General features: G+C 39.4%; 1 protein-coding gene across 2 annotated transcripts in view; it reads right to left on the bottom strand.

The window, feature by feature from the left end:
* Positions 1–23404, bottom strand: part of FBN1 (fibrillin 1) — a 291197-nt gene that overhangs the window by 114852 nt on the left and 152941 nt on the right. For both annotated transcript variants that reach the window (XM_068275426.1, XM_068275425.1), the window contains 9 exons: positions 18227–18349; positions 11140–11262; positions 9365–9517; positions 8385–8438; positions 7460–7585; positions 5611–5736; positions 3847–3966; positions 3051–3188; positions 1466–1516 (listed from right to left, as the gene is read on the bottom strand). In XM_068275426.1, the coding sequence (XP_068131527.1) occupies positions 1466–1516; positions 3051–3188; positions 3847–3966; positions 5611–5736; positions 7460–7585; positions 8385–8438; positions 9365–9517; positions 11140–11262; positions 18227–18349 (1014 nt within the window). The remainder of the gene's footprint in view (positions 1–1465; positions 1517–3050; positions 3189–3846; positions 3967–5610; positions 5737–7459; positions 7586–8384; positions 8439–9364; positions 9518–11139; positions 11263–18226; positions 18350–23404) is intronic.

Below are 23404 nucleotides of genomic sequence, written 5' to 3'. Positions count from 1 at the left end.
TTTTGACAGTACTTTTTCACCTACTTTTGGTGCTTTTTAATCACAGAGTGCTTAAAAGTTTATTTTAAACATCAGATGAAAAGTTATTTCCTAGGAGAAAACTTAGGAGAAAAATGTGAATATGGGCCATGGGAGTCACACATCTGCAACAAGCACAGAGCCAGAAGGAAAAGAGTGGAACCAAATCGAAACAGCTGTCCTAGGTTAGTGAAACATAAGACACCATCATGTAAAATAGTGTTTCCCTAACTGGTCATCAAGTCACAAGAACAGTGCATGGTTTTTCAGTAACCCCAAATATGTTATGCAGGGTGATGCTCACCTATGACTAGGGAAATATACATGTGCATGCAAAATTCCCCATTAATTTCAATGGGTCGGATTGTGGCTCCAGATACACAGAGAGTCATAGTACTCCCTGATTCTCCACTTATTGTGGAACGCCACCAAGGGCTGAGTGGAGATACTAAACTAAAAGATTGCTTTTGGCAGTCATTCATCTTAGAGAATCAGGTCCAGTAAGAACTGAAGCAAAGGCAAGCATGGAAACCCTGCTACTTGCTTTTTTAAAAACAAGTAAGCAATAACATGTTCAGTATTTCTAATGTCATAGATTTTATTGCATTTATAAAATAACATAATGGAAACACATATTAATTTCATCTTAATTTTCATTAATATGGATAGCTGACAAATTGTTGGTAATTGGTTCCTGCAAAATACTATATCCTGAACATTGCTCTTTCAAATAAAAAGGCTGTCATGTGTGGCGAATACAGAATTTAAAGTCTTATCAGTTTTAATATAGCTAGAACAACGAGATGCTAATGATAATGAGTTAATGCAAGGTTTAAAGCGGACCTGAACTCCTGTTCAGCACACAATAAGAAGTTTTCATTCAATATATAAATGCTGTAGAAATCCAATGCACTGAACTGTGTGCGTTGTTTAGCTACATCAGAGTGTGATTAACCTATTCAGTAGCTGTAAATGAGAATGGCATGGCTCTGCCTGTAAAGAAAAAGACTGAGGCTTAACTCTTTCTGTGCTCCCTGCTAGTTAACCCAATTAAAACTTCAGGTTTGCTAGAATTACTGTAAATTGTAATGAAGAAAATAAATCCCTTTAGGGTTATCATGCTGTGCTTAATCTTTCAGAACAGAGAGGAAGTTCTGAGTTTAGATCCACTTTAAGCTAGTTTTATGCATATTTATGTAACTTGGAAATAAAGCCATCAAATACAGCAGATGCTAACATTGATTCATTTCCAAGCTGTATACAATTCACTTAAGATTTGCATCAACTCATTATCAGCATCTAACTGACCATCACTATTTTCTTGTGTAACAGTAGGTAGGTAGCAAGAAGATGTAGTGTAGAATACATTTTACAGAAGATAGTATGCAATGTACATATAAACTCAGGGCTATATTAGTAATGTAATTGAAAGTTCCTGTTAACCTACCTTCACATGCTGTGCCTCTCGATCTTGCAAAACCTTTTCTACAAACAGTATCTGTTTAACAAAACAAAAAAATGATGAATACCCTGAAAATTGTGTGTGAAAAATGTGTATCAGAAAGCAACCAAACAGCAAACTTTCACATCTGTAACTTACCATATATATCTCTGAAATGTATAAGCCAACAGCTGCTACACAAGTCTCAACACAAAAGTTTGCTTTCTTAAAACAGAAAGTATTTGCGATAATTCAGGTTGGAGTGAGCCTGAGATGTCTCCCAGTGCATCACTGCTGAATATATGCAAATTAACCATTGTTACCCTTAGAAGCTAAACACACCTCCAGATCCGCCAGAATGCAATGATGTGTCAGCTTGCAATAAGTACTGATCCATAATAATCCAACATGCATACAGACTGTTTCGGATTGGTTGATCCTAATCAGTGCATGGCATGGATTAATTTGGCTCTATGTAGTAGGACTTGAAACACCAAGAGGTACAGACTAACCAGCAAGCTCATGGTGAACCAGAACTCATTGGAGTGTGTGAGGGGCTACAATGGTCCAAAAAGCCCACTTACTAAAATACTAAGGAAAAAAGTTTGCTTTCTTAAAACACAAGTCACAACACATCTATGCATTGCAGTCTAGCACTGCTGCATATTTATTTCATGATTGATACGAGCAGGCCTGCCCATCTGACAATGCGGTGGATATCTCAGTGAAGGTTGCTAAAAGGTGGTGAATTCGTTGTTTGGCCACCTATTTAGTAAGAACCCTTTTAAATTAGGGTTTAGAGAATAGTGAGGATGGTAGTAATGATACTGGGTGTGGACAGATGGATGAAGGAGATGTGGGAGAGCACACAGTAGGAGCTGTAGGATAGGTGAAACTGGGCACAGTTAACTGCGGAAGGAGATACTAATATATATATATAGTGGGGATAGCAGTATAGTTAATTGAGGAAGCAGATACTGGGTGTGGATGGGCCAGAGGGAGAGCACACTATGGGGCTGGTAAGATAGATGCACGCGGTGAGAAGACACATATAATGTTTATAGCAGCATAGATAGTTGGGAAATAGAAAGTTGAGTAGGGAAAAATAGGTAAAACAGAAGAGGCACATCACATCACATAATGGGATTTATAGGAAAAATTAGGTTGATAGGTGAGGTAAGCAAGCTATGCCTGTGTAGGATCTGCAGCAAACTGAAGTTCTGTGGTAAAATGGTAAATCTTAGGTTAAAAGTGTGTACAGCTATGCATTTCAGACATCAGGTGTGTCCTTAATCAGACAAGGGTGGAAGTGTGCAACTAACAAACCTATATTGACATCCTGTAATCTTTGCAGTGTAAGGGGGAGGTGGCATCTTTGACGTCTTGTGCTCAGTGCATTTCTATGTAAGAGGTGGGTAGGTCTTAGTGTACTACTCTGTGTGATATGTAGGTGACGGTAGAGTGCTTTACACAATTATCTACAATCCCAGCACAGAAAAGAAGCTTCAGGCTTTAATGTAGGAAACAAAAGGCACAAGTTACATCAGAAGACAATATATTGAAAATTTAGTTGGTGTGAGTGCAAGAGTACCTTCTTCACAAGGCAAACAGGGACTTCCCCAGGCAGCACCCAGCGTAGAGCAGCATTGTGATCGCAAGGTGGCTCCGTTAATGTTGATTTCACACCTTCCATTCACTACATCTTTCCAGCATGTTCCCTTTACAGTTTCTGCAGAAAACAATATGAAAATCACTTTGTCACTTACAGTTCTTGCACGTTACACAGTTCTAATGTTTTTAACATGCATGGCCTATTGTTGGTTAACATTTCTTAAGGTGGCCAAACATGTTTAGACTGCTACACAGAAATGGCAAATAGATCAATCCCTCTCTGTTCTAAATCTGATCAGAGAGGGATCAGATCCCCCATACACTGCAGACAGATTTTAAATAGATTTCACCATGTATCCAACAGTGCAACACTATGGGGCGTCAATCTACTGCCACTCCCCTGCCATTTCAGATTGATTGAAATTCACCATGTGATCATCATTTCAATCCATATTTGCTGCAAATCTATGGAAGTAATGATCAATGTGGCTTGTTGCATCATAGATAACAGAGCTATCAAATCTGCTGGTAAAAATTGATGCACATATGGCCAGTTCTTGACATACATTCTTACAGTTCATTGTATGCATGGCCAATTGTTAGTTTAATTATTTATGTATATACATTTTCCCATGTAGTGTTATCCTATCCTATTACTAAAAGAGAGAGAGAGAGAGAGAGAAGTAAACCTTGCTTAAGTCAAAAAGCAAAAGTAGCAATGCCATTTAATAATATAAATATTTTATATGCTTAAACACGCTTGTTTATTTTTTTACCAATGCAGATGGTCTTGGTTGTATCCAGTGTACTTCCAGTAGGGCAATCACAAACAAAGGATCCTGGGATATTTTTGCATGCACCATTGATGCAAGGGTTGGACTCGCACTCATCAATATCTGAAAAAAATAAAAATAAAAAGTCAAAAGAACTAGTATTTCATTGAGATCTGGTTATTACTAGTCATGGTTAGATCATACATCCAGTAATGATCAGTATTACTACTAAATGTGTTTAAAAAAGACAATCATAAGTACAAGTGTAAAATTCAACTGAAATGAACATAAAAAGAGATATATGGGGTTGTGACATTTTATAAAAAAAGAAGTACCGTAATTATACAGACCTAGACAGGAAGGGCAGTGAAGTTCAGCATTACGTCCTTCACTGCCCAATACAAAGCATTTACAATTCACCATTTCCGTCACAAATCCAATAAACAAATTGGCAATCCCATGCAAGTTATTCCTTTGGCTAGTTTAACATACTAAACTGATGCTGGATTACAGCCCAGACACAACCTAGGATTATACAGGATATTCAACTTCCATACAGTTGTTTCAGCTCTTTAGACATCATCAGCATGAGGTATAATGAACTCTGGCTCTACTGAATACTTGACTTGAGAAGTAGAAAAACAGAACTATCAGCTATTGTGATTCACCAAATGATGGTAAGAAAGATAAAAAGGAACCTAAGAGCCTTCATCCTACCACCACCGAAAGTTGTAGATATATATATATATATATATATATATATATACATACATACATACAGATATATATGTATATATGATATCTCCCAAATGAAATCCATGAAAAGAGTTTATTTTGCCATATAGGATGATATATGGAACTGAGAATTAAGCAGCTATCTTTGCATTTATCACCAAAGTTTTCAACTCAAATATGGTCAGCGTGCTGAAACCAGTAATAACCGCCTCTGCTGAAAATCTGCTGTGAATACAGTGGCCCCCGACCCTACTGGCCAGTGATGTGTACTTGTTCATCCAATACAGAAAAATCATTGAAGCCAGTGGTGTGCCGTCTCTTATTGCTAATAGGACGTTCATCTGTAGCCGTTGGGCAATCCGGCTGAGACAAGGCACCGGCAAGCATACTGGTCTCATAAGACTAGATACACTTGTTCCCCGTGCAACAGTTGATGCGATTAGCCAGCAATCAGCCTGGTGGAGTGATTTGGCAAAGCGCTGGCTGAGGGAATTGTTCTCCCCACTGTCGCTCCTCCTGCACCACTCTGACAGCCCTCCTCCCTCGCATAGCAACAGAATATGTTGCTAGCCTTTAGGCTAGCAATGCACCTGTACATCCTTGGCCCTGCAATGTTGCCAGAGGGATCAAATCCCGATCCCTGCTAACATGCCCCATACGTGTGCAAGGCTTTAGTCCTCACAGATGTTAAAATCCATGTTACCAGACTAAACAAACTAGCTGGTTGGAGCATGTAAATGCCTACCCTGAGATTCATCTGCTACTTCAAAGTCCTGATTTCTGGCCAGATGGTTGCATCACTAAAATGACCTCCTGAGAGGCTGATTCTCTCCTCACACTGCTGGAGACTAGATTTGAATGATATTACCATGGGGCAGGCACTAATTTTAGTTTTGGGTTTTTTTTTTTGGGGGGGGTGCATTTATTTGGATTAAATCCAAAGTAATATTTACAATGCTGGTAAATTCCTGTGAACTATACTTCACATCTTAGCCTATAAGCAACATTTGATATAGAAGTTCATGCATTCACCTTCACAAGTCTGAAGATCAGGTTTGTAGATATATCCTTTAGGACAAGTGCAGGAGAAGCTTCCTGGAGTATTTCGACATTGTCCATTGTCACACAGTAGTCTGTTCAATGCACATTCATCAATGTCTGCAAAAGATCAACAGTACAGCTTTATTACTCAAACAATACTTTCAAAAGAAACAGTGAAGGGGAAAATTCTGAATCATGTTTTCTCACAAATTGTTGTCTTTTAGTGAGGTGCAGGGTGTCAGTGCATCCCATCAAACAATTTATAACATCTAGAGTTTTTTTAAATAGTCCACATTTTGACCTAAGCCACACCATTGCTTTCAAGTGTTATTTTATGTATCTAAGAGTAGTTACTGAAATTTTAGTTTAAGGAGTATAATACCATTTTAACTCATTCTGGACCTACATATATGCTCTGGCCCCTTAAGGACCAGAGCCTTTTCCACTTTTTTTTACTTCACTATCTCTGTGATTGGCTCGCAGTGATTAGGGGGCCAGGAGCCAATTAAATCAACTCCTGACCATGGTACGAAACTCAGCTGTCTTTAAATAGCTGAGTTTTGTGCTGACTGGGTAGCTTCTTTGTGTCCCGTGCATGGGAGCCATCGGCATTAAAACTACACTGCATCAGGCTTAGGCAGCCACAAGTATGGCATTGTTTTAACTAGTGGCGGTCCCAAAGCAGTTAAATGGCAGCAACTCCCAAACACATGGTTTTCCCTCTTATCGCTTTCACCAGAAGCCTCTCCATCATGTACCACGCAGCCTGGAGTTTTCAGATCTCTTTATAGGGCAAAACCAGTAATGCATTATAATTTCAGTTTTGGCCAGGGAGCAATTTGGAGCTGATTTAATACATTTATATTTACATTATTCCTTTAAATTAAAACACCTTACAGCCAAATGCTCCCTAGAGGTCAACAACTGTATTCGTCTGGGTTTTCAGAATATAAATGAATATTATTTTCATTTTTAAAAATTATTAGGGTAGCAGGAAAAAAGGGCGCCGGCTGAGGGTGGACGAAAAGGGCGCCACCATAGACTTTAATGCAATTATCATTAATATAGCAAAAAAAAGCAGAAAAAAGGGCACCACGATAAATATCATTAAGAACATTAGAACATTAAAGTTTTTGAAGTATGTTAGCATTTTAGAAGCTTGCAACGTTATAGTTTTTGTCATATTACTTTGTTTGTATGTACAGATATTACGTTATGAAAGATATTATCGTTTCTATGTGTAAAAGGGTGTCTCTGCAGAGGGAGTGGTTAGGTTTAGGCACGACCAGGAGGAGTGGTTAGGGTTATGCACCACCGGGTGGCAGTTAGTTTTAGTTTAGGCAACACGGGGGGGGGGGGGTGTTAAGGTTAGGCACCACTAGGGGGTGGTTAGTGTTAGGCACCACTGGGGGGTGGTTATGGTTGGGCACCACAGCGGGAGTGGTTAGGCGCCACCGCGGGAGTGGTTAGGGTTAGCGCCACCAAGGGAGTGGTTAGTTTTAGGCACCACCAGGGGAGGGTTCTGTGTGAGAGTAGGGTTGGGTTAAGCTGTATTGTTGAATTTACGTAACGATTTTTAACGTTAATATCTTTTCATTATTATTTCCCAGCTGTTTTTACAACGGTTTTTATCATTAACCAAGTTTGACAACGATGTTTGTTGTTATCAGATTTCGCTATCCACCGGCACCATTTCGTTATCCAGCCCGGCCCTTTTTTCACTGCGCCCTTTTTTCATGCACGCATTTTTATTCTTATAAGTTTGCTTGTATACGTTCATTACCCCCAAAATAGCAAAATAACATCCATCATAGGCAAAGGAACAGTGAGCAGGTCATACCATTGCAATTCTTTCCAGTAGTATCCACCTCATAGCCAGAATTACAGATGCATTTGTAAGTTCCACGGAGATTTTCACAGATGCCATTTGGACAGATATCAGGATCCAAGGCACATTCGTTAATATCTATAGATATAAAACACAATATTTTGTTATGTCTTCATATCATTGGCACATATATATCATCCCATTGCCTACAACACACAGACAAGTTCAGTATGGAAAATAACAGTCCACGTGGGGCATTAAGCACAAGATGAATTTATGTATAACTTGCAGTTATCTAAGCTGACAAGTCACCAACAACCTACTTCTGGCAACTTTCAAGATTGCTGATTCTATACAATATGTAGTTACATTGTTTTGTACTGAATGGATTCTTCAATTGGTCCTCTTTAATTACTTTCTTAAGGGATATAGAAAAAAAATGTGCAGTATGTTTCCAGAAACTAAATAGACAAACTCATGCCACATCTTTTTAGTTTTGGTTAGACTAGGCAAGGTGTACAACTTCTGCTGAGATTTTATTGATGTGCAATCTGTGGGAAACAATAACAATTTAAAAGTATGTTGGGCAAAAACAGGAAGTACTAGCGCCTCATTTAGGTGTTTATTGCCATCTCTCATTGGGTGGATTTCAACTCTTGTCACATTTCAATTTCATCCAAAGCCTAAAATACATGTTTAGGGTTCAGACTTTCCACTTAAATTCTGAGCACTGTAGAACATAAGGGTTCATTGATGATGGGAAACAGCAATTCATCTTTTCCTGAACACTATAGAACAACTGCTTGCTTGGAAGCATTCTTCATGATTTTCAACTACACTAATCTAGTTTCAGGCCAACTCCTCCCTACTGCACCTTCTTTGATTGTACAAGTGCTCGGGATGTACATCAATATTGCAGAACATTAGCCACACATACCAGTTCCTGCAGATGTTATTCCCGGGCCACTGCTACACAGCGCTTGATATTCATCTGAAAACACAGGAAATACCATTGCAGCCTATTATTAAGAAAACCAACAACAGAATAGTATATCTCAGAAAAAGGTATAAATATCAAATAAAAAATGGAGCAGTTAAGCGGGACACAATCTATGCTATAATACACGGTCAATGAGAGAACCCACAAACCTACAGCTAAAATAACAGTTGTATATAATCAATAGAAGATGCAGAACACATTGCAGGATAGTGACAGGAGTGGAATGGGAGAGAAGGGTTATCTCTCCAAGGATGTTGGATTATGTGCTGATGTGCAGTGTCTACCTGTGTGTAAGGCCGTCAAAGCCTCTAGCTGCCAGGTAATTAACCAGATTCTAGCTCATTAATTGGCTCAATTTCTTTTTCTTCCTGGATCAGTGCAAATTATTATTACTATAAGGCAGAGCTATTTTTCTTTGTGCCTTATTTTAGCTAAATGTGAGGCCATCTGAAGGCAAAAACAAGAATTCAAGTGGATGACATTATAGCATTCCATTTGTGTAGGCTGGGGACTGTCAATGACATGCAGATCATTCCAAGTTAATGCACATGTTTATGTTTATTTTATGCAAATGTATGCAACCTGAAAATGGACCAATCAAATGCTGCAGCAGTAGCATTTGATTAATCTGTTTTCAAGTTGCATGCATTTAATATAAACATTTACATCAACTCGGAATGATTTGCATCTCATTGACCATCCTTAGTGTGAACAGAAAATGTTGTCTCCCCTTCTGCTGATTTTCAGCTAAACCAGCACAATATACTGAATATCGTATTTCCCCACAAGTGAAAACAATTAGTCTCATTTTCGACAATTTAGTGTGTGTGGTTATAGATAAACGTAATGGCTTTAACAGGTTGATTTACTTATTTGTTAAGGAATTGTGAGCTCTATATGTGTTGAACCATTCTTACCTGAGTTTTTGGCAGGGCAGGGTAGACATGGTTCACCAAATGCAAATTCAATGCTGGCACAGCAACACTCTGATTTAGTTACTGCTCCTTGCAGTGGTCTGACGCATTGTCCTCTCTTGTAACCGCCATAACACGTGCTTCTCATGTGAGTATCTGCAACACAATTTATGTAATGCTGTGAGCCCCAATGAACTACTGAGACACAATAGTATACACTGCACTATGGACAGAAAAAGGGGCCATGTTTACAAATAATTAAACATTTCACCTGTAAAAAAAAGGAAAGAGGACTGGATGTAATAATACTCAGCTACAGAACTGCATACCATTTACGGACAGATATTTAAGATGAAAGGACCTAGGATAGTGGGCCTAGCACTCTATCCTTCTTTCAGGCTTCAATGGAAAAGTACACCAGACTTCCCAATAAAAGGAAAATGGTTCCCTTTGAAAAGGGTAAAAGCTTGTGTGTTTCAGCCACAGGTTATGAAGCATTGTTACAGATTGGGAGAGACTTTGAATAGGTGTGTGAGCCAACTTCCCCAGTCCCCAGAAACATAACACAGCTGTTGAAGAGCCTTCACACAGTGGATGAGGGTTGGAAGGAGCTGGTAATTGATCCCTTGATTAAAGTCATTGTTATCAGCACTAGGAGGGTACATTTAGCAAGGTTTTGTAGCTGCTCTGTAGCCAATTCTTGGCACATTGGCCATTGAAGGGGAAAGAAGGTGAGTATCACTTAAGGATAATTGCTCAGATTTAGCGGTACGAATATCGATTAGGGTTTGGTGCTGACATTCAAATGGTAACATTCAGAGGTGATTTGTTTTTAATTGTTAAAGTTAGGATTAGGCATCAGGAAAAGGATGAAAAGTATTAAGTTGGCAGGGGGTGGCAGGATTAGGCATGAAGAAGGCAATTACATTAGGCATTAAGGCTAGGGTTAGGTATAATTAAGGAGATTATGTGTGTGTGTGTGGGGGGGGGAGTGTACTTGGTGAGGATTAGGGGGATATAACTGCTGCATTAGTCAACAAAAGCAGCAACACAAAGATGATATACTAGAGAATTAACATTATTTGACCCACACTCTTAATATTAACTTTTCTTGTGTCAAATTCAGCATGGGATGGATTCATGTGGACCCATGAGTGAAGCCAAAGTGATCTCCAGAGAAGAAGGCATGGTGATGTGTTGAGTGGCTAATGATTTGCTGTAGGCCTAGAGAGAACTAAGCAGTGAACCTGGGAAGAAGGTAAGCTCCCAAATTGCTGAGTGATTGCTAGTACTATACTGTGGGATATCCCCTTGGAGAGGTTATTTCAGTTGTATTATAAGCTTTGGTTACAGATCAGCACTTGGACTTATTTCATCTGGTAGTCCTACCAAATATATACACACTTGCAGTGCCTGTACCCAAACACTGCATCAAACTATTGTGACATTACAACATCCAAATGTCCAAATGCCAGAGAAAGGGTCGATGCTACCTGAATTATTCAGTTAATTGACCCTAAACTATAAACCATAGTACATAACTATAGTACAAAATCATTTATTTTAACCAATTATGGAATTAGAATATAAATAATGTCAGAAAGCAGTAAGAAGGGCAGCATGTGAAACATGTTGTATATTGTCACTTGTTAGCATAGGAATTGAAGATGAAGAGGTTTAGGGTTCAAGAGGTCAGATGAAGGTAAGGTCATACGGAGAAGGGGATATAAACAGCAGACAGTATACAGAATTATGACATTCGTTTATATTTCACTTACCTACACACACTCGACCATCGAGTCCAACAGCAAGGCCAGGGAAGCATTCACATCTGAAAGAGCCCTCTGTGTTCACACAATGTCCATTCATGCAAATGCCAGGTGTCTCACACTCATCGATATCTGGTACAGCAAGGGAGCAAGATACATATGTAAACTAGGTGATTGGAGCTAACGTGGTCATCATGTGGCAAAAATATTTTAATGATTACGGTGGATGCTTTTAAATTTATTTTTGATTTTTCTTTTTATTACTATTAATGTTTTTTTTTAACCAGCAGGCAAAGTTTAAAAACAAATGATGACAAAGAAAAAATATAAATAAGTAAATATATAATGAAATTACACTTCTGACACCTGTTTATTTCTTATATTATGCCCTAGGAGCTTTTTTTATTTCTTATACCCTAGGGACAACTAGCGAGCCGATGATAATGTCTGTGTAGTGTGCATAAAGTTACATTTGCTTTATACAGTAGATAGCAAGTCGACATGCGTTCATGGAGTGGGGCTATTTATCACTATAGCATTACCCTGACTGGTTACAAAATTCTGTATCTACCACAAAGTTGAGACTCCCAATATACTCAGATGTGGCTAACAATATGACACAACACCAGGGAACGCAAATAAACAATTCATTACACTGCCAAACAGGAAAACAAACAAAAGAACAAAAGAAAATGATGTACTATTTACTGTATCTTTTTGGATATTGCTGTCCCAGTACAAGTACAAAAGCACACAAGCCTCAACACAAAAATAAAACATACAGCGAATGGGAAGCTCTTACAGTGTTAAAATGGGGGTTTACTAATTGTTTTCATGTTTGGAGCTAATCTTCAGAAATCCAGCAATAAATGATATAGACAGTGTTACCATGCAAACACGCTAGGCAATAACACATAACAAGCCTGTAGAGTGTACAACTATTCTGACCTAAAAAGGACAAAATGAGTATGAAACACCTCTATTCTTTTCTTTAACCCCTGGCTTTCGGCCATCACACACAGGCTCACAATATCCAAACTCACTCCAGCTCTAGACAGTAACATTGAAAAAAATCACTAGGAACATATGAAGAGAATTCAAAAGCTGTTGAGCATTTACTGATGTCATTATACTACAATGAGAGCATTTCAAAATAAAACATTACTCTGTGACCTAATTTAAGAGGCAATATTTGTCTTACATTAAATATTAAAATATCTCATCACACATAGGTTTCAGTATTTTATTTGGTTGTCTCTTAGGTAATTATATAATGACTAGTAGACCCAGCCCGTTTAAAAACGGGCTCTAGGTCTACGGCCACGCATGCGCACGCTGCACACGCTCCCGACACAAGCGCACCCGCACCCACCCACCTCGCCCGCACCCGCCCACCTCGCTCGCCCGTCCAGCTCCCTGGTCCCAGCTGTCCGTTACTGCGCACATGCGAAATAACAAAAATTCTGGGACACCGGGACAAAACTGCTGGACGCAGCGACACTTAGCTTTTATTAGGTAGGATGATCAGAAGTACCACATACAGACCCTTTGAAACACTATTTAAAGGACACCCGAGGCGAAAATAAACTAATTAAATAAACAATTGTATCTATCTTCCTTCTCCTAAAAATGACTCTGAAGATTCCACAGTTTTATTTTATGTTTAAATCTATTTTTTAAGATTTAACTGTTTTATTGTTTTTGCTTAATGACACATTCATTGAAATATGCCAGAGCTAAAATCTATGAACTAATGACCCTTTTTAGTCGCTTTCCTGCTCTCAGAAGCCCTTTTCTGCTAGGAAAGTGTTTATAGTTGGAATTTCTTATCAGTGAGGGTCACACTGTAGTCGCCACTTACATACCTGATATTTAACTCTTTCAGACAGAGAAAGAAAAAAAGGAACCCAGCATAGTTATCTGTGTGGTAGGCACTGTAAATACCCATGTCTATCTTATCATGTCACATGTCACCTCGGGTATCCTTTAAACAAAAGAGTCAAAAGTACACATTCCCTAAGAATAAAACAATTCTTATCAAATTGCCTCTGTATATTAAAAGTATTTTAACAAGCTGCACTATACTGGTATACCTGTGATAATGTCGGGGTTTCCCATTTACTCCCCTGAACCTCTTCAATATGCTTCACTGGGAAAACTGCATTGCATGTCTGTTAGCTGTTACTAAGATGGGAGTGACTACACTCAAATGTATATTTTGCATAGCTAGCATCCCCATATATGTGAGGGTCTCTCCTGCCTGTAGATTGAATATGTAACTGCAGTAAACCCAGAAAACGTAAAAGGATGCAAAGGGAGTATCACATTTCTTTATATTTGTGATCCAATGAGATAAATGGAGATAGGAGAAGGGATATGATTCTCATGACTCCTGTGACCACTGCTACTCATGTTGATTTAAGGGAAAGTTTAAACCCTATAGGTATATGAACAGAGTTGGTAGCTCATTAATAAATAAAAACTGTGTAGTTAATTGGTAGGTGTATACACTTAAGTTACACCTATTCAGGGTGCCATATAGTGATATATATATATCGTTTGGATTGCAGTGGAGGTCTTTGCTTATCCCCCACCTCTGTATGCTACAGAGTGTGGTGTAGCTATTCCACTAAAAAATGGCACTCTGAATACAAATAGACGGCAGTAGTGCCAGGTCCAATAGCCCAAGTCAGAGCTCTGACTTGGGCTATTGGCTGGGGGAAACTTTGTTGGTGGGGGGTGCACTTTGCAATGTAAATATGTACAGCAACTTTGATAAAGCCGTAGAGGTGAAACATGTCAGTTACCATATTACAAGCACTATGTAAATAGCACTTTAGCACTGTCCTCTATCCCACAGCCTTACTAGGTGACAGGTTGTGCCTGACATTTGTGTGTACGGGTCCTTTGCAAGACCAGCATAGACTGAGTGCACCTGGCACTACTGCCGTCTATTTGTATTCAGAGTGCCATTTTTTAGTGGAATAGCTACACCACCCTCTATTGCATACAGAGGTGGGGGATAAGCAAAGACCTCCACTGCAATCCAAACGATATATATATATCACTATATGGCACCCTGAATAGGTGTAACTTAAGTATACACCTACCAATTAACTACACAGTTTTTATTTATTAATGAGCTACCAACTCTGTTCATATACCTATAGGGTTTGTCCTGTCGGACTAAGTGTTGAATCATTTAAATGTAAAGTAGTTGCAGCAGGAAAGACTCAAAAGATACAATAGATTGTGTATTGAATATACACATCATATTGAATTGCAAACAACAGTTCAACTTTTTTTAAATGTCTGATTCGGTTTAAGAGCACACTACCTAATTATGTTTGGTAAACGCACTGCCTAATTATATTTTCGGGTTGCTCTATCTGATTTTGTTTGAGGGCACACTGTCTAATTTATTTTTGGAAGACACAATTGCCTAATTATATTTTGCAATCACACTGCCTAATTATGTTTGGGGGTCGCCTTAATTACATTTAGGAACACATTTCCTAAAGGTCCGTACACACGCCGGACTGCAGGAAACGACGGGTCCGTCGTCACATCCTGCTGGGCGTGCTTTCAGCAGGCAGTCCGGCGTGTGTGCAGTCTGTCGGCAGACTGATACGGCTGTTTCTGAGCGATCCGCCGGACGGATCGCACAGAAACAGCCGTATCAGTCTGCAGACAGACTGTACACACGCCGGACTGTCGCTGGAACGCCCGCCCAGCGGGAGGTGACGACGGACCCGTCGTTTCCTGCAGTCCGGCGTGTGTACGGACCTTCATGTTATGGGTTTGAGGGGATACGTTGCCTAATCAAGTTTTTGGGGGATGTGCTGCTTAATTATGTTATACCACCAAAAATGTTCTAACTGCCAGTCATATATAGCACTAACAAAGACTCAGGGCCCGTTTCTACTAGTGCGGTGCGATTTTTTTGTGGAAAACGCATAAACGAATTTGTGTGCGGATGCAAATTCGTATGCATTTGTATGCATTTTCGTATAATTTTGTAGATATGCAATTTTAACCATGTCAATGCCTGTGTGCTTTTACATTGATTTTACACGAAAACGTACGCGAATTCGCATGGAAAATTCGCATAGTAAAAACACATGCGAAATTCCTATTAAATACATTACATGCGAATTGCACACTAGCCTTGCGGTGTGCGAATTCTGATGGCTCTGCTGTGCAGATTTTTTCTGCACAGTCCACCGCACAGATTTCCTGACAAGTGGAAACAGGCCCATTGACTATTATTGGCTATGCGATTCTGCATGCAGAAAACGCATGCAGATTCACTCTAGTGGAAACGGGCCCTAAAGAGTGTGCAGGCCTGTGTACAATGTATAAGTCTGTTTTTATTACGTCCACTTTTACATATTGCACTCTGAAATAAGGCAGAAGTTCTTTTAGATTCTCAAGTCTCTTATATTACATTTTCATATACAAGCTTTCACTTTTGGATACAGAGTGAACAAGTTTACTGACTGGCTTCAACAACATTTCCTGGGGACAGAGGCAGACAGTCCTTCTAGAGACTCATTCTACACATCTGGCATTCAAGAATAAAAACAAGGGTAAAGGAACTGATTCTACCAACAGAAGTGTCTAGTGCAGTTTACAATATTAACGAACACATCAATTTGGCTATTGTGGAGACCTTTCCAGAACATGCTGTTAATGTGGATTACTAATAGTCCCAAAGTGGCTAAACATGTGTTGTCTTTTGTTTTCCTCAGTTCATTCACAGTACACAGCGTTTTAATGTGTTCCAGTTAATGAATGTAAAAATAATTTTGTGTGGCAACAGAGCTCAATGTTTTTAAAGACAGAAATAATTCTGAGAACCAAAGAGCAACAAGAAACCAGATAAACCACAATTAATTTGGCTGAACATGTGTTTCTTGTCTCATGTAGATGACTTGGTAGGGAGTGTTGCAAAACAGAAAACTTTGCAGGAAACCACTTTCCCATTGAGCTGAAAGCTGCAGTCTCACTCTCACACAAATATGCATATGTGATACACATAGACTATCCAGCTTACATGACCTACTCTGTAATACCAGAGCAAAGCGTAAGGTCTTATAGGTGGAGGAAAAATGGCTTTGTGGAGATTTGCCACCTCAGCAATGAGGAATCTCTAAGGTTTCTCAGAACATGTGTTGTGGTTCCTGTACTTTGTGCGTACAAGATGTTGAAAACAGGTTACTGTGAATTAGGCAGCCATTTTTGTTAATAGATTGTACAAAAGATGAAGGACCTGATGCATTAAACTTTGCCTTGACTTTTGTAACTATATTTTCTTTCTTTTCTATTCCTGGCCACCCCCTCTGATCTCCATTTAAAACTGCAGGACTTCTCAAGAGCTGCCCCCATTCTCTGGAACTCCCTTCATTCGCACCATTCTTCAAAACCTTCAAAGAAGACCTCAAAATTCACCTCTTCAATTTCACCCCTTCAAGATCAACCCCCAAATGCCATAACTTGCTCTGCTGAGCTCCTGTTATGCAACCCGTACCTAGTGTGTCCCTACCCCCTCCCTTTATATTGTAAGACTCTGTCAGAGTCCTCCCCCAGTGTATCCAACATGATCATGCATCCCCTTCATTGAGTTCCCTTCCTGTGGATTGACTTGAACTGGAATTATGTGATCTCTAAGACTTAAAAGAACTCAGTTGCATGATCTGTATTTTGTACCTTGTTGTCTATCTCCTTATTTATCTATTGTTTAGCACTGTGTAATATGTTGGCGCTTTATGAATACTATAAGTAATAATAATAATCATTATTTTCTTTTTTAACCCTTTACAATACACTCTCGACCCCTATTAAAGAAAAACTACTGGTACTAAGAATAACATAAGAAAAGTAATATTAATGTTACGATAGTTGGGCACAACTTACTGTGACTTATTTTTCACAAACAAAGTAATGAAGGTACAGCATTTTAGGATATAAGGTCAGAGAAAGATAAAAAGTTTTTCATAATGTTCTTATTATATGGACCCTGATTCCATAAAGTTTTTACACCTATCAGTAAAATACCCTTCCAGTCTCTAGAAAGTCAAAAGGTACGTAAAATAATTTCCCTAAACTGACTTGTTTTGATATTGCTGTTCATACCTACATTTTAGCATTTTGTATTTACTTTCTAGCTCCTATAGAGGTAACTTGAAGATCAGATGGGTACATTTAAAAAAAAATCCCTTTGTGTGAGAAAAATGAGCAAAATTGTTTATTGAACTTGGACGATACTTTCTGTAACTACTTAACACAGTGAAAAAGATATGGAAATTGCCATACTTATATATAATTTTATATTATACTCTTAGGCCCTTATTCCACTGCCGTGTTTGGATCTGATGTTGGGATTTAATGTGATAATTTTCAGTGAAAAAGGGACCTTTAAACAGTGCTAATGATGTTTACCTTTTTTTAATTTCCTTTGAGGGGACTGGAAGTTAACACAGCTCGGTCCTGTTAAATTACTGATCACTGTTTGAAGAATTTCACATTCTTATAAAACTTGGCTTTTCTTTACAAAATATACTTTCCAAAGGCACTCAGTTCTACATCCCTGAGCAACTGCTTTATGTCCTTTCCTGTTTGAGCATTTGTGCTATGATGGCTTAGGAGGAAGCAGGTATTTTAATCTACAATGACAGAGAGACCCAAACAATAGTTTGTGAACCACTCTTCGAGTATTGGCATTGATAATGGATGCTTTCTGGGTTTGGTACCTAAAGACTGCAATAAGACCCTGTGTCAACCTCAAGGTGGTTTGGTGTGTGTCTTAGAACCCATGTTAGAATGTTATTCATCTTCAAAGGCCTTCTCCTGTTTAAATAGGTCACTAACAGGGTGCTTATTGATATATTAATGTAGTGATTATTTGTTATTGATGATAATGGTCATTAAATGTTCTGCTACTTTTGTCTTCATACCAAGTGCAATGTTATATTGTATCTTATTTTCTAGCTACGTGTGAGCCAAATTACTTGACTAATTTCATTTGGGAGGAAGAGTATGCGATCGGCAATGAGTTTTATAATTTAACAAAATCAGGGCTAAAACAACCACATACCTGTACAAAATCGTCCATTTGGTGCAAGCTGGAATCCAGGTTTACAGATGCATTTAAAACTTCCATCTTCATTAATGCACATTCCATTAAGGCACATGTTCCGCACGCTGCATTCATCCATATCTGTAAAATAAGCATTTTACATATGACTTACATCGACTTACTAATTATTTGATTTGGGGGCTTTCAATGTGGTCTTTGGTCCCTCTAGTGATTACAGAAGTGATTACAAAAGATTAATATAAACCAAACATGAACCCCTCTCTGCCATTTTCTACCAACCTAAATAACATTGGTACAGAATCTGCTACCTCCATTTTGTGGCAGCTACTATCTTACCTTTTTCAAAATTCTGGAAATTACCCTACCTGCATGAATTATATTACTGAGTGTTACATAATGTCTGTGCCTTTGCTGTTCCCATACCATGTATTTACACTAAAGTGGTATAGTATTGTTAATGTGCCAGGTAGTGTAATCAACTTCACAGAGATGTACAGAGAGTTGTGAATGAAAGACAGGGCTTTTTCCTGGAATGCGCTCCAGCTGTGCAAACAAAACATATTTGAGGAATCATTTTTTGAGGAGAGCTAACCCACAACCTTTGTTTGCAAAAGAGATGTTGAGTTCAAGAACACTTTAAAGTGCTACTGTAGGGAGGTGGGGGAAAAAGAGTTGAACTTACCTGGGGCTTCTAATGGTCCTCTGCAAACGTCCTGTGCCCACGCAGCCACTCACCGATACTCTGGTCCCCGCCTCCAGTTCACTTCTGGAATTTCCAACTGTAAAGTCGGAAAACCACTGCGCCTGCGCGGCCATGTCCTTGTTCCCGCCGACGTCATCAGGAGTGTATTGCGCAGACACAGACTTTACTGGGCCTGCACAATACACTCCTAGTGACATCCGTGGGAGCAAGGGTGCGGTCGCAAATTTCGGAAGTGAACAGAAGGCGGGACTGGAGCATTGGTGAGTGGCTGCGCGGGCACAGGACATCTGCTGGGGACCATTAGAAGCCCCATGTAAGTTCAACTCTTTTTCCCACTACCCCCCTACAGTACTCCTTTATGGCAGTATAATATGCAAAAAAAATGCCTCCACAGGTTTCCAGAAACATGAATCCAGTGTATTCTAGTATTTAAAGCATAGCCTAAGGATAATATTATCAGGCAGCTACAAATCAGGGAGCTCCATAGAAAACTATTCATGGGGTTCCTAGCCCTAGATAGTCATCCTTTCCCCCCTGGATGAGTGGACAAGGCAACACATTTGCATGGGCTCCATAGTAGCTACTATAGTTATTTCCACTCACTTGTATATTACTGTATATTATTTGTACATTTAAACAAGTATTGTGAAATTAGGTTCCTGTTAATCTACATTTTTATGAAACGTTCTTTGAGGAACACTAAAGCTAATTAAACTTAGTATCATTAACCACCAGAAATTAGCTGCCCCAGTTATGTCAGCACTAAAACCCTATAAGACATTTACTTAAACTCGAATACAGGTCCTATATTTTCTTCCACCTCGTTGGTGAAACTTTGACCAAAACTCGTCAAAATATTCAGCTGTCAGCAGCAGTAGTTCCAATGGTCATTGAAAACAACACATAATGGTCAACAAGAGTTACAAATCCCTCATTTAGCTATATTTTCAGGTGCAGCCTAGCCATCCAAATACATCATGGCGGCCAGAGTTTCCTGGTCACCTATTTATGGACTGGGTTGTCTTTGCACTGGGGCTTAGTGTTGTTCTAAAAGTGGTTAGCCTCAGAGAAGTCAGTTAATTATTTTAACTTTGATCTGAACATTAACAGCAGCACCAGTCTAAATCACTACTTCAAAGACAAACATTAAATACTACAAGTGCACTACAAATTGTATGACTACTGATGAAACGGGGGTACTCTTTTCACCTTCATCATGGACTTGGGGGAGGGGGGGGGGAGTGGAAAAGCCCACTAGACTACTGAGCAGGAGGGTCAGGGGACAGTGGAACCTTGCCTATTCATGCCCTTGGAAATGCAGCGTCAAGTACTGAATTCTTGGTATAAGGGCAGGACATGAGAGGTCAAGTAGGACATCATTACTGGCTCTGTAATGAGCAGCAGGTTATACTATTTTAGTTCAGTGTCAATAGTGTGCAATTAGTGTTTGCAGATTCTATAACAGGAAAAGTGGGGCAAACAGAGATCAGTGCAGGTAGACTGCATGTAAACCAATAGGCACCTGCTATCATTAAAAAAAAATATTCTAAAAGCAATGTAATATATTTTAAAAGATATTTGTCTAAATGATTAAAAAATACTTTAAGACGTTTTTGTGGAAAAAAAAATCAAAAACACACTTATCCTTTAAGGCAGATGTAAAAGACTAGGGAAGTTGACACTCCTTGCGGTGCAGGAGGCTAGACCATATGGGCATGTTACCATCACCACATTGAACACACGTCCATTGTCATTTGGACAGTCTAAGCCTACACTAATGCTGCCAAAAGGTTTACAGAGTCTTTTCCTGAAATTCTTTTAGCACATAAAAGGATCACTAGGCATTTTCTCAACAACCTTTGGAAGATAACTTCACAAACTTAGAAGCATAACACTGTAAATCATTACATTTAATTGGCTTGGTAATGTCTTCTTAAAGAAAAAAGAAAGAATATTTCAGTAATATAACCTACAAGACAACATAGCCCTCAAATCCCACACCCTTATAAAAAAGAAATATCTTGCAAAAACGTTTAAAGTATGTTGCAATCAACAGGGGTCTGGCCATTCTATTGCTTGCTTAATTGCATCAAGCAACACAGCTGTTTTCAAACAGTTTGATATATTGGGCATATGGCCGCCATACACAGACACAGGCAGATAGCTCAGTGTGAAGGATTAGGAATGAAAGGCCGGTTTATCCCTACTAAACATGTCTGCATTTTTCAGTACTTGGCGTGCCCATACATTCATTTAATTGGTGGATATTTGTCAATTTGGTCAACCATCTTCTGCATCTTCTTGAGTATCAAGGCCATAGAATTACAATGCTATCCTTCTGCTTAGCCAAAAGAACCCATTCTGGCATATGCTAAGCCAAAATAATCCATTCTGTCTTAGCAGGATTTAGGTGCCAGGCTAGTATTGTCGACAGAAATGTGGGGATAAGAATACTCCCCCGAGGGGCGATCGGGTAATGCCTCCTATGGGTCTGGCAGCTCAAGGATCCACAAGAAGGACTGAAAAATTCAACAAGAAAGAGCGCTCTGAAAGAGTTATTAGTAAAACAAGCTGCTGTCCCCGCCAGGACAAGTCTCACCTGGACAATATTGGCTGTCAGTGAAATCCAGCCAATATAAACACGTGTCCCCTTTAAAGCAGCGGGAACCAGACTCTCCGAGGTGGGCTCCGATGGTAGAGGTCCGTGGATGACAGCTGGTAGCGGTCACAAGTTGTGCAGAGGCGGCGGCAGGTAGGTTGTCAGTGGCAGGATGCCAGCTCTCCCCTGCAGGTTGATACAGTGGGAGACCAGCACCTGTAATGTGTTTTGTAAACTCTGCTCTATTAACACATCACAGGTACCGCTCTCCTGCTGTATCACCATGCAGGGGAGAGCTGGCATCCTGCCGCTGACACCCAGGTGAGACCTGCCCTGGCTAGGACAGCGACTTGTTTTACTATTTACTCTTTCAGAGCACTCTTTCTTGTTGTATTTTTCAGGCTAGTATTGTGTTTCTTACGCAATATCTCTCAATGATGAATGAAGAAGCGCTTTTCATGTAGCACAGCACACCTTTAACTAAACAGAAAGGCTGGCCTGCATCTTTGTACAGATCCTTTCCAGGGAGTGCTTTTGTAAAAAATAAATGTAATACTGAGAATCCCCCATGTGGAAATGAACTAGTCCAAAATGTGTCAGATATGTTAGATTTTTACTGTCTACTGTGAGAGTAACATGCGAGAAAGGTAATTTATGGTGCATTGGGAGAAATGTACATTTTATATGCATGTTTTTTAAATTTTACTATTTTTAGCAATATAGATCATTTAAGTGGGCTTGGGTACATCTATTGCCTGCTCACAATGCATCCCTGACAGCCCTTGCCTCTCTGTGGGAAGCATTAAGCAACATAGTCATGCACTAAACTCAGCATGAAAAGCGTGTTGGCTTTACAGTAAAGAGAGTGAGGCAATCAATAATTGTTTTCAGAAATTTTCCAACATGCCAGAAATGATGTCTGACAATAAGAAAGGTTCACTGGCATAATGTAAACCTGCCCATGGTCAGATTACTGGAGTGACCACTGATATCTGTCCTACAGTTATTGTACTGTGTATGGTAACTTGTTGTAATGCCAGCTCATATACTATTGTTGCTGCACATGCTGCCTTTCATAGATGAACAATACATTTTAGTGCCAGATCTGGATTTCAAAAGGTCAGCTCCATATCACCATTTTTAGGAGTAACTGGCAGCTATCGCAACTACCTCTATTGTGCAGTCAGCATGACACATTTTCCTGAAAACCTCCAACTGCTTGTTGGAAAATTGCCAGCCAAACACTATTGTTTTCAACAACAATGTGATTACTTCCTGAATCTAGCACGGAATATTTGGAAAGGACTTGCAAATATAAACTATCCATTTAAAAGCACCCAGTGCTAAATTAGCAACATGCATATGAAAAGGCCAATGTAAACTTTCAGGGACATCAAAGCTGCATGTAGGCATCAGATGACCACAGTTTATGATGTGTTAACTATTTGACGTTTATACTGATATTACCCGTCCCTTTAGGCCAACTCTGCTCAGTGCAAAAGCAGTTGTCTGAGTTTGATTCTGTTTTCCACAAACCCCTCTGCCACTACGGATGTCTGCTCTCTTCCAGAACAGGACATCTTCCAATGCAGAACTGGATGGAAAAATCTAATCCAGCTAATTGCTTTTTCCTAAGTGTAATCCTGAAGAAGAGGTTACGGAGACAAAGGACTAACTCACAGACATGATAAATGGACAGCCGGGATTATGATCATGTGATGTGTGTTGTATTGAAATGCCTGCACCGGCTGATATTACTGGGCAGAGAAAGAGAGGAGTCCCCTGAATTTATTTGATAATAATTGTTATGTGAAAGGGGTCCAGCCTTTCACATAAACTGCTGCAAAAGATGCATTTTCCCCTCATTACTGCC

Source organism: Hyperolius riggenbachi, chromosome 3 (genome assembly GCF_040937935.1).
Source record: "Hyperolius riggenbachi isolate aHypRig1 chromosome 3, aHypRig1.pri, whole genome shotgun sequence".
Taxonomy (NCBI): Eukaryota; Metazoa; Chordata; class Amphibia; order Anura; family Hyperoliidae; genus Hyperolius; species Hyperolius riggenbachi.
Note: the sequence above shows the minus strand (reverse complement) of the source record. Positions and strands in the feature narration are given on the sequence as shown.